We start from the raw sequence: 12,743 nt of genomic DNA, 5'->3' as shown, positions 1-12,743 counted from the left end.
GGGATGGAATCTGCAGCCTAGGTATATGCCCTGCCCAGGAATTGACCCCTGCAACCTTTTGGTGTATGGGTCAATGCTCCAGTCAACTGAGCCACCTGGCCAGGGCTAGCCTACTACTTTTTGCAAGCTCTATTCTATATATAAATTATTCCTGTTTTACAAACAAGGAAAGCTGAAGCTCAGAAAGGTTAAATTATTTTACCTGGTCACTACCTGATCTTTCCTTTGTCCTGCAGAGTACAGGAATAAAATCCTATTATTGGCTATTACAAGTTTATCTTGTTGGCGAATTTCGAAGTGCACTTCTCACTGCAGAAGAGAATAGCAAAGAAGTCATCCTAGACAAAAACACATTTTTAGGTCTCAGAAATCACTTAACTGAGATTTTTATATTTTAGGTAATAAATTAATATTCATTAATGAATTAGTTACTAGTCTTTATTCTCAAAAAGTTCAGTTAAAGAATTTAGAAATATAAACAGGAATTAAGTTCCTTCCCTCCTGTTCCTATTGCTCCACTCCCACAGATAATATTTAGAACCTTTTATGTCCCTCTCCTCAAGAACTGTTCCCTTCTTGGCCTCTTTCCCTCATTCCCATTTCCTTTATTTATTTCACTATATCCTCCTCATTAAAACTTTCATCTTTATTAATTACATGCAGAAGATTTGGTGCATATTGCGAAACGTATTTTATAGACTGATTTAATAAGGTGGTAATGTTGCATATATGGAGTAAATAGATCTCTATTCCTTTTTGGTGATCATGGCAAGATTTAGGAGAAGATTTATAGGGAAATTGATAGTTTCTGCTTTATAAACCCTGTTTTCACTGGAAAAAAAGATGCTATCGTGTGTTGTTATTAAAAAATAACTTTGTGTACATAAGATTTGATTCTTTTACCACCGTTCTAATTTATTCTTCTCATAAAGAGATCTTTGGTCTTGATATTATCTTTTTATTATCCCAGAAATGGTAATTTGTCAGATGGGTTTATACCAGATACTAAAACTTAAAAACATTCCCATAGGAAATAAACATATAACTTTGCCTAATGGAATTTGTTGATTATAGATAATAATCAAAATGTTAGTAAATTCAAGAGTGTGTAATCTCTTTTTAACATTACACTGAGTCTAACCTAAAGAAAGACAAAAGACTATTTCTTGGCAAAGCTAATTTTACAACACACCTGACATATAAAGCCTAGTGAGCTCTGGGCTAACAAAGACAGAGGTCTGGGATCATTTCTTTCTCTTCAGCATGTAGAGCCACATGGGGTGGGAGTGGTGGGTGAGGGAGAGTTTCTATTCTTGATTTAACAATCAAGGATAGTTTCTGACACCTGTTCACTTTCCCAGCTATGCCAAACCAGCTTCTTGGTCTGGATAAGGGGATAATTTTAGAACTTTAAAATGTTTTGAACTCTTAGGGAGACTGCAAAGTTTTGTGGAGAAATGCCAGATAAGGAACTAATACAAAGAAATTATACTAAGAACATGCATGACATAAACAGAAACATTAGGAACCATCCTAAGGTTTCTGGGTATTCCTCTCACCTATTTCTTCATCCATTCCCTACTGTCCACCTCCTCTTCAGAAACACACAACACTCACAAAGCTTAGACTGTGTAAGTAAAAAGTAAAAATTGATAATAAACTTACGGCATAATTTTTCAGGGTAATGGGGTGCTGCTAAGAAATTTTAATCAAACTAAATTTTCCTTTGCTTAATTCCTCCTTATCATAAAACTCTAAGCACACCTTTAAAATAGCGTTCCTTTCCTCTGCATTTACTTTCTTCAAATATTTAAGTGTTTTTACATCACTCCCTATTACCAGCTTTGGCCAAAGTGATTTAATAAAACTGATTTAATCTCTCAGTATTAATCAGTATTTTCCCCTAAGTAACTCTGGGACTGCTCTGAGAATTTCCTTCAGCTTAAACACACTTTCCCTTTACTAGGTGTCACATCTCCCTCTGCTTGATCTGAGAAATATCATTTGTATTATTTGCTTCACAAATTATTTTAAGTTGGAGCCAAATTTTAGTACTGTTAAACTGAAAACTTGTAATTGGGTTGTCAATATATGTGAAGCATATCTTAATGAATTAATGTATGTCAACATGAGACTGTGCACTCACCTTCCCACTTTTAATTGTAAGTTAAATTGTAAGTTAATTTTTATGGCATTGGGTTTTATTTTATTCCTCCTCCTCCCCCTTTTTTAAAAGCAGAATTCGGAAGGGCCACAGTGTATGTTTGTGTATATACCCACGTCACACATGTAGGTATTCAGATTTGTCCATATGCAATTTCCATGTAGTTTAGAACAAATTCCCTTTGAATGCAAAATTAGCCAAGGAACTCGTGTGTCTGGCTCTTTTCACCTAGAAATCTAATTGTGTTCAAATAACCCTTGCAGACTTTTGCATAAAGGCTTCCTAGTCTTAAAGATGAGTTGTGTTCTCTGACAAATCCTAATATGTCCATGGATTATTTAGTAATGCTCATTTGAAGATTTCAAAGAGTTTTATATTGATCCAGTGGTGCCACACACTAAACAGACCCCCACACCACTTTTAAACCCATCAGGATATCCCCCAAGGAATGAAAATCTGTTTTCTGACATGTGAAATAAATGCATCCTTTGCTTGCAAATACTAATAGTTGAGAGGCTGTTCATTCTGTGTATTTCATATTCCATTTCACATTCCACACAGTCTTCAGCAATTGGAGAGATCCTGTGAAAACAGTGTGTCTCTAGGACATGCAGATTAATTTTAAAATATTTGAAGAAATGCAGCGTCTGTTTCATGGGCAGTCATGCATTCAAGCACATACCGCTTCACATGCAGCATTTGTTTGCATACCTGTGTGTGAGCATATGTGTGTATATATGTAAATGTGCAGCATAGTGGATAAGACAGTGAAGTATGGGTTTGAACTTGATACTTGACTGTGACCATGGACAAATTATTTTCAACCTCCATGTGTTTCAAAGACTTCATCTGTAGTTTAGGGAGAATAATATGTACCTCAAAATGTTGTTAGGGTTAAGTATTTACATGTGAAGTGTTTACAACGATTTCTAGCCCAAAATGTGTTTAATCAGTGTTCATTATTTTTTGGAATAAAACCGTTATTTTATGGTGCCTTATTGATAAAAAGATCACTCCTACTCAAATCTTTCCTTAAAGAATTAAATTTTATAGCTAGCAGCAAACTCCTGTGGCATTTCATTCTGTAAGTATACTTCTATATAGCATTTTTCTTTCATGTGAGTATGTAAAAGCCTGAAAGAGTTAAAAACATTTCCTTGTTTTTCAGGCTTTAATTTAGGCTCATTGTTATACAAAAACTGTTAGCCTGGGTAAAGCTGCACCTTGAGCACTGATGTAAACTGAGTTTTTCAAAGTACATTAAAATTTGCCATAGTCTTCCCTTGATGATTGAGAGATTTGCATCTGGTAGCGATTCACTCAGCCGAATGGAAGATCGCACTCCTTAGAGTGCTGATAAGCGGACACATGACATTTGCAAAGAGCAGTTTGCCCACTCGAGTGCCAGGGCAAACTGGAGAAAATTCTGTGCTTCCAATTTCATCAGAAACGTAGGGAATATTGCAAATGACACTACCAAATCAACTGTAAATAGATGATAATTTGATTGACATCTGGAAAGCTGTCACCGGCTGAGCAGCCCATAACAGGAACATTTACTGAGTGCAAAGGCAGCTTTCAAGTAAATCACTTTTTGTCCAGTGGGGCCCAGTCAGATTATAATTGCATGTCCTTCCCTTCATTGCAAATTCCCCATTACCGTTACCAGCAGTGTCTCATTTAAAGGAAGGTTGTCTTCCAAATATTCACAGTGGCTCATGTTAACTCGTCGCCTTCCTCCTAGAAGGCTTGCTATGTGCTGGATTATCCAGGCCTTGCTCCCTTCGTTGTAATACAACTTACTGGCTCCATTGGCTCTGTGTGTGTGTGTGTGTAGACATATATATTATAAACTAACTGTTGGGTGCAATATAGCACAACTAAAGTTGTGAGCTAAAACCATTTCAAGCAGGATTTTAGCATAGTCCTCAGAATTGTCTCCACTGTCATTTTTGAATAAACATTTTGGCACTGATGATTTTTGAAATGGCAGCATTTCAAAATAGAACCAAGGAGTGGTGCCTTCCTGCATTGTTGGAAGCATACTGGATAAGTCTAGAGCTAGCATTAGTTCCAGGCCCTTTTTTCTGCAACTCCAAATGTTTAGGAATATAGGAAACCTACAATTACCAAAACAGATGGCCATTTAAGGTTCAGTTGTATATAGTTTATGAAGTGGGAGACATTTTGGGAGTAACTATTAAGTCAATGTACATGTGATGGTCTAGTTGTTTTTTGTTTTTTTTTAAACCAAGCAGGTATTTGCTACCTGTTTTAAAAAATGCAATAGCTTATGCATTGTAAGTTTACCAAGTAGTACAAAGTTATCTGTCTTTATTTCCCCAAATTAGTATCTCTCCATTTGGTCAAGGAAATGAAATACCATATTTGCTTTGCCCATGTTCCACTTAGCTTCCAAAGAACATCATCTGGCTCCAGCAGAAATCTCTAGGTCTGAAGATGCCTCACATGCGGAGTGTAGAACCCCCCATGACCCTGGCCTTTGAATTTCAAAATGATATGTTTTTGCAAATTTTGAAGTGTGTCTTGCTGGAAATGGATAAAGAAGACAGGTGGGGAACAGGAAGCAAGTTGTCTCTATTCTAGGAGTTGCCTTCCTCATTCAAACATGATAGGATCTTTTAGTTGCTTTTGCTAGAGTGAGACCACTAGGCATTTGCCTTGTAGGAGGGGCTTTAGATCTCTGTATCACAAACAATCACCTACTTTTGGCTATACAAATGTGGCTGCTTATGTAGCTCCAATGAAAGGGCACGGGAGCGGAGGATCTTGCTAATTATACTGAGCCTGCCTGCATTGCAAGTGTCAGATGACTTGATAGGACTGACATGCAGCTAAATGGAATAGGAAAAGACACTGCAGTGGACTGTTGGTCCATTAGTTTGCTCAGGCAGCTTGTTTTACTAAGGAGCCCTCTAATGGTTTCTGGGCAATAATTACTATCTCTCTTCTTCATGCTATTCAACATGACAGGCATTTGCTGAAGTCGCAGCTAATATATTTGCACTCTAACCGGCCCCAATGACGAGTTTCCTTGAGTATGTTTGGCTGGAAAATGAATGATGGTTATGTTTTTTTCTTTGAGAAAATTTCTCTCATACAGAAGACAGTCATTTTATTTCACATACTAAGCAGGCATGTGGCATAACATGAGTGCTGGTGAAAAAATTGATGCATTAGCTGTGGACTGCCCATTCCATGTTTCCTGTATTAGGGGTTGAAGATATTGAAATTAAATGCAAAACTTTTATTGGCTGTTTTACTTATGTAATGATAACTGTATACTTCAGCCAAACTACAGAGGGAGAAGTTTATATAGAAATGAACCTCAAACAACTATTTTGAAGCTATACAATAGAGAATTATTCCTTTTTTTCAACAAACTTACAATTGGGAGGTAGTATTAATTTCTTCTTTCTGTGTTTCTGAGTTAAAGTGGGTGTCTTAGAGTAAAATATATTTGCTTGCCCCCCCATTGATTTCTCATTCACGTCTTTATGAAGTATGGTCAGTTTTGCTTACCACCTTATTTACTTTGCAGAAGTCACTTGAAACTTCCTAGGTTAGTATTTAAGGCTTAAGGAATTAGCTTGAATCCTTTTGAAGTTCTCCAATAAAATTTGTTTGCTAAGGTTCTGCATTTAAAGGTAATGAATATCTTGATTATCAATAGTGTGATCATTGTTTTTGCTAAAATTTTTGGAGGATGTGAAGGTCATAAAAAGACTTACTTGAGAAAATAAAGGAGGAAGAGAAAAATCAGAGCGAAACATAGCAAATTGTGGAAAGCAGCGATTTTCAGTCTTTTTCATCTCATGGCACACATAAACTAATTGCTAAAATTCCGCAGCACACCAAAAATACAGTATTTTTTGCTGATCTGACAAAAAATAGATATAATTTTGATTCATTCACACAGGACAGCTATTGTTGTGTTGGCTGTAGTCATTTTTTAATTTCACAATGTAAGCGAAAAGAGGTCAGTGCCCCTGACTAAGCAGTCAGGTGTTGCATGTTTTAGAAATTCTTGTGGCACACCGGTTGAAAATTGCTGGTGTAGAAGATACGTCTGGGATTCTGAAGTCATTCTTATATTTGTATATGTTTGTGGGGAGATAATTACAATCATTTTTTTGGTTTTCTTTCATCCAGTCAGGTCTCAGGCCTCTATTATATTCATCACTTCTTTTGGGAGAGGATGAGAAAACATTAGCAACAACTCGATTTTGGACAATTATTTTTCCCTTCTGCTTTAAAACATAATGTAGCTGCCTGATAGAAAAGCCTGTTACTTTTTTGTATATCAGAAAGAGGAGAAAGAAAGCTATCTTAGAAACATATTTGAAGCACATGATGAAAATGAAAGGTTTATAAAAAACCTTTTAGAATCTATTTTCTTTGTGCCAGGTACCAGATGTTGATGTTGGCAGTGCTTAAGAGGGTCACAGGGCATTTAAAATCACTAGGCTGTGGGGAATAAAATTCCATGTCTGTTGCACTGAAAATTATTTAAAACTTGTGTTTACCTCGCAGTAACTAATACAAAAGTACTTTTTCTATATGAGCCCCTCTTAAATAGGTACCCTAGAAATATATGATCAATGAAATTGCTGCAAAATATATTTATGTTTCAATGACTCTTTTTAGCATTACCAAAATCACTGGTTCCATTTAATACTCTATTTTTCAATGTGAAAAGCAGATAGCTTTCAACTTTGTTAGACATTGGCCTTACTATTGAGCCATCCATTTCAAAGTAGAAGATGGAGGTTTTGCTGCTGGGTTATTACAAGTGTGCAGAAAAGGTATATATTACCATACTTAAATATTTCCTATGTATCCTCTAGAAGTATAAGTTTTTAAATAAACAGGACCTTTTGCTCCCTTCTACATAATTTCTGCTTTAGGTGAACTGAAGTTCCTTTTCTCACTGAAAAGATTATGGGGGAGGAATAAATTTTCCTTGACCCTCTTAAGATCCCTATCTGGGTCTGAAAATTTAAAGACAAAGACATTAAAAAGAGAAAAGCATACAAATTTATTTGATATAAGTTTTACCTGACATAGGAGCAGTCATAAGGAAATGAAGACCCAAAGAAACAGCTAGACCTGGTTATTTTATGCCACGTTTGATGAAGGGTACACAGTTGTGGAGAAGGGTACACAGCAGAGTATCATATAGGTGCCAGGGGTATGAGGTAATTGTAGTAAACTGGGAGAAAAGTCAGTTCTGTGTGCTAGGATTCTTTTCTGTGTCCTTTTGTCTCAGAGATGATATGTCCCTTTCCTTTGGGTGTAGGGAGGGCTCCTGGCATATGAAGGGTTTATGACCTGTTTCAGGGAAGTTGAGCTAGAGGAAAGTCCAAGTGGCCTTCCTGCTTCTGCTGTTTTCCCCTTCATGTTAAGATATTCAGTATGCCAGAGTGCTTCATTTTGGTGTCCTATAAGGTTAGTGGTTTCAAGGCAAAAATGGGACTTTAGAAAATAAAGTTCTGAAAAACAAAACTGATTTTCACAGTCTTGCAAGAGTACCACTTAGTACTCATTATAGGTAATTGTTTCTTTTGGCACTGGGATTCAGATAGTGATCCTGTTGAGCTTTTCCAGAGGTTTTAATAGTACTTTTAGCTGTAGCTATCCTTAGGATTTTACTCAAGAAAATGTATTTATAAATACAATGACATTAATTTTTATAGACTACATTTCCCTTCTTGTCCATCTGAAGGAATTAGTTTCTTTTTCTTTTCTGTAGAAAAGGAAATATTTCAAATAGTCTAGCTGGCAGGGAAAAAATATTGGAAGGAAATAGATCAGTATATCATCAGTTGTTGCCTCTGGTACTGAGATTATGACTAATTTCTGTCTCTTTGTGCTTTTCTACACTTTTAAGATTTTCTACAGCTAGAGTATATCGCTCGTAGAATCAGATGAAGGAAATACATATGTGTATTTTAGCTGATGCTGATATACCTAAGGAGTCAAACATGGCCTGTTCTAATAGCAGATCCTGGAACCTTGGTTCTGGACAATAAAAAAAAAAAAAAAAAAAAGCCATGTTGATGTTTGTATAGCTTTCAGAGCCATGTGCCATTTGGATTGGTGGTAGAGTCATGGCTGACCTTCTCATCAGGTTTGCTGGTGACCAGTGGAAGCAACTGTGTTTACAACTTAAATGGCAGAAAAGGCTCATTATTTTTGCTGTCAATGTCGCATGGTTTTTTACCTTTTACCTCTCATGTATATGTCCTGTGGGCATATCTTTATTATAGGGATAGTGCTCATTTACTGTATTTGTGCAATGGAAATGGATTTATAGGGTGATGGGGAGAATCGTGGACGTAATTATAAAACTTCATGTATCATATCTGTGTAGTTTAATGGAAAATGCAAAATGAATACCTGCCTGTTACGTGGATACATTTAGGATTCCCTCGTAGTTCATGAAGTCCTTATTATAGTTTTGAATGTTACTTCCAGTTAGAAGAATTTCTTTAAACCATAGCACGTTATAGTTACTTGGAAAAGTTGCATAGAATACTAGTGTTTGGACTCAGAAGACTGCTTTGTTACTTTTTAAGTGTGATCTTAGGGCTAGTATTTTTAACCTCTGAACTTTGTTAACTTCATCTGTACAATGGGGATACTAATAATACCTACCGTTAGGATCCTTGAGGGGATAGAGGAAAGTGTTTGTTTTGTAAGTCCATATATGTTTCATTTATTGAGTAAGCTACTCTTGGCAAACTAACTAAATTTGAATGGAGGTGATTTGGATCAAATCCCTGATTTCAGAGCCTAGAGCCAAATTGCATTTGTCCATTCTACTTGGAAGAGGGGAGGTCAAAGATGTATGGTTTTAATTTTATTTTTCTGAGAGTCTGTGCCTACTCTAACCTCCATAGCTTCTCTTTAAAAACTTGAAAATAGTTATTCATTTTCTTTTCCTAATTACTTGGCAGAAATTTAGAATTCAAAGAGAGAAACTAGTAACAACCACTTTTTTTTTCACACTTCCAGATCAACAAAAGGAATTCTTGGGTCCTAGAGACCAAAGAAAGCATCAGCAGGAGTGCCCAGGGTGAATTGATGGATTGGAGAGCCTGGCTGGTAATTACTTTCACTGAGCTAAAACATTAACTTAATACACAGGAGCAGGGTGAGATAAAATCAGGATTTGTACCTCTTCCTCTCCTCCTCCTAGGAGATTCGATGCTTTCATTCTGGAGACAGCCTTCTCTTTGGTGGGATAGACCTCCTTCCTTTCCCGAGACTTGGCATGGATCTTCATGCGCTACCCTGGCAGACTAGTTTGTACCTTTTGTTTTGGTTGTCCTGGGCAACTATTGGTGGGGCTATATGACTAAATCAACCAGCTTTCAGGGTGGAAAGGAACCCCAATTTTTCAAGAGTTTTCAGCTGAATACCAGGTATTGACAGATTTAACTCAGAGTTCAAATTTCTAGAATTGGCAAGCTTCAGTTTTTGGTCTTTTGAAACACTTCCCAGTGCACACCGTAGGAGGCCAAGGAGGCTTCTTTTTAAAACCAGTGTGTTGATTGTCAGTAACTGTCTAGTGTGATGTGCTGTGATACATTGTGAAGCCATAATGTCATTTAGTGACACGATCATTTAATAATACATATTTGCCAGAGGTTCAGAGGGACACGTGCATATTTTCAGGTGATTGTCAAATCCGTAGAACCTTAGAGCTCATTTAACCTACAATGTTCTCAGCCCCAGCCCTTCTATTATAAGGGAAGGAATTGGATATTTATAGAGAGATGAAAGTAGTTTCAGTTCAGTAGAACCAAGCGTGGACTTGAACTAAAGTTTTCTGGGTTCAAGTTGTTTGGTTGCTTTATGGAGATAATAATCCATACCTTATGGGATTTAGAGAGAATCAAATTTAAAAAATCTATATTCAGGGTCAGGCATAGAGACAAGACATGGAAAAAGACATAATAAATGAAAGCCACCATCACTTTCATTATCATTTTTACTTTTTATTGTTGCTATCATTACTGCCATCACGTTTTATAAGGTAGTCAAACAATTCTTTGGTGTGCACCATGTTGTAGAAGCCCACTTTTTGCTAACAAATTAAAGCGAGTACTCAACTTATCATGACTCTACTTAAAGAAGATTCCAAGATATTTGATACTTTTGACTTCCAAAGAGACCCACAAAAGACACTTGTACAAGATAATTGAATTTGCAATTCTAGTTTTGAATTTTGTACATTTTGTGTGTTTGTATTGATTATATTTCTAACAAAGATTCATTGAATGTGATTTTGCTGAAGTACATCCTCTTGAAACAGCAGGGATTCTGTACTTATGATTTATTGTTCAGCAGTATCCTGAACTTTCTTGTTTCCTTAGATATCTATGTGGAGTATATAATATTTTAAGTATTTAAGTTTCCTCATCCTGTCAACACAGGGCTTTAAGTTAGAAGGTTTTAGTTATGAAATCTATTCTGATATAATTATTTTAAAAGATCTCAGACTTTAAAGGAATTTTTGATGATATGGGAATATATAACTCACAGTATTTTAACTGAAATGAAGCAGGCACAAAGTTATAAATAGGACTCCAGCTTTGTGGCATATAAAAAAGGTGTGTGTGTGTGTGTATATACATGAAATATGAAACACTGATAGGAAATATATCAAATGAGCAATAATAATGTTACCTGTGTTCTGGGTAGATTAATAAAAAATGTTAAAAAATTTTTAAATATATATATATATTTCTTCAGATTACTTGTAACTCACTTCTCATACTTTATATAACTTACTTAAGAAGAAAGAAGTCATCAGTTGTACCTTAATTAAGATAGTTTTTAGTTTTTTAGTTAATGCTATTTTGTGTTATATTAGGTCCAATTCTGTTTGGTGTACTTGCTGTCTTACAGGCTCTGTAGAAAGAGCATGGGGCTTTGGAGTCAGATGGGCTTGGGTTTCTACCCCATTGTCTTCATTAAAGAGGTTTGGGATTGGTTAAGTTGCTTCTCTTAATAATAGTTCCCATTAAATTGGAGTGCCATCTTTTTTGCAAACATTCCTTTCCATTTTTAGTAATTGAGGTAACATTGATAACATTAGGTAAGTTTCAGGTGTACAACATCATAATTTTGATATCTGTATGTGTTATAGCATGCTTACTGCCAAAAGTTTAGTTTCCATCCATCGTCATGCAATTGACCACCTGTACCCATTTTGTTCTTGCCCCAGACTTCTCCTCTTACAACCAACAATCTGTTGTCTGTATCTATGATTTTGTTTGTTTTGTAAATTTGTTTTTTTTTGTTTTATATTCCACATATGAATGAAATCATAGGATTTAATCCTTTTCCATCTGACTTATTCCATTTAGAATGATACCCTCAAGATCTATCCGTGTTGTTGCACATGGCACTGTTTTGTGTTTTTATGTCTAAATAGTATTCAATTATCCATAGTTTCTTTATCTGTACATCTGTTAATGGACACTTAGGCTGTTTTCATATCTTGGCTATTGTAAATAATCTTCCTTTGTAAGATTTCTTAATCCTTAAAGTGGCTTGCTTTTGAAGGTCCTCAGTAAATATTAACTTCTTTTCTTCTAACTACTACTCTTATTTCCCAAACCCCTTCCCCAAATTCTGCAAGGATCAATTCAGAGAACAAAAGAGTTTGGTAGAAAGTTTTACTTTCATGCTGATGTTTCCAGTGGTTTGTCTTTTTAATCATCTCTTTACTATAAAAGTGTTGGTTCCTCTAAGTCTCACATCCTTGGTATCCAAACTCTTGGCAATCATAAAGTGTCTTACCTCAAAGGATGAGAAAACTGAGCAAACCAAAATCATGATGAACTCTGTAGAGCAGAGTGTGAGAGCATGTGAGATCCCTTAGGATCGGCCCGGGAATGTGCAGTAACAGCATCACCAGTCACCTCTCACTGGCAGTGATGTGGAGGGTGTGGGGAGAGGACTCTGGGGCTGAGGTAGGATTTATAATTGCGTGGCTGTCTGGCCTTCTCTGAACATTCTTTTCCCTTGCAGGATTCCTGTAATTGTCATCAGATGGCTCAGACTCCCAAATGTTTCCGGTATTTCAGTGACTTCTGGAGTGTGTTAAAAAAAAAAAAAAGTCAGGTTTAGCAACCATCACTTGTGTCTGTTCTGTTGTATATAGATGCTTGCAGATCAGGCATCTCAGGAGTACAGAGAAACCACTTTAGATGTATGGTTCTCCTTACCATCTTCTCTTGAGCCTTCCCACTTCCTTTGCTGATTCTTTTCTACCTGCACTGCCCTAAAGGAAACAATAGGTGAGAAAGATGTAGGCAGTAGTCCTATTTTCAACTATAGTGAGCCATCCTTTTAGTCTCATTAGTTCTGGGGACTTAAGAGCATTGCATTTTTCTTGGGTCTGCTAAAGGCCTCACGGAGGCTGAGGTTTGGGCAGTGAAAAACCCTGTGAAGAATGACTCAAAGTCTTAGGCTATCCACTGGGGTAAACAGGCATTTGACACAGAGCCTGAATTTCATCTGATGGCATTTGAATGACAGAAAT

The 12,743-nt window shown here is 36.4% G+C and overlaps 1 protein-coding gene across 1 annotated transcript in view; it reads left to right on the top strand.

The window, feature by feature from the left end:
- The window catches only part of BNC2 (basonuclin zinc finger protein 2), a 410,152-nt gene that overhangs the window by 59,697 nt on the left and 337,712 nt on the right, over positions 1-12,743 (top strand). Inside the window, exon 2 of the mRNA XM_054583184.1 lies at positions 9,203-9,292. Within this exon, the coding sequence (XP_054439159.1) occupies positions 9,203-9,292 (90 nt within the window). The remainder of the gene's footprint in view (positions 1-9,202; positions 9,293-12,743) is intronic.

Source organism: Pteronotus mesoamericanus, unplaced genomic scaffold (assembly GCF_021234165.1).
Source record: "Pteronotus mesoamericanus isolate MK-2021 breed Mesoamerican mustached bat unplaced genomic scaffold, CSHL_Meso_final contig_73, whole genome shotgun sequence".
NCBI lineage: Eukaryota > Metazoa > Chordata > Mammalia > Chiroptera > Mormoopidae > Pteronotus > Pteronotus mesoamericanus.
This window is presented reverse-complemented; position numbering and strand designations above follow the sequence as displayed.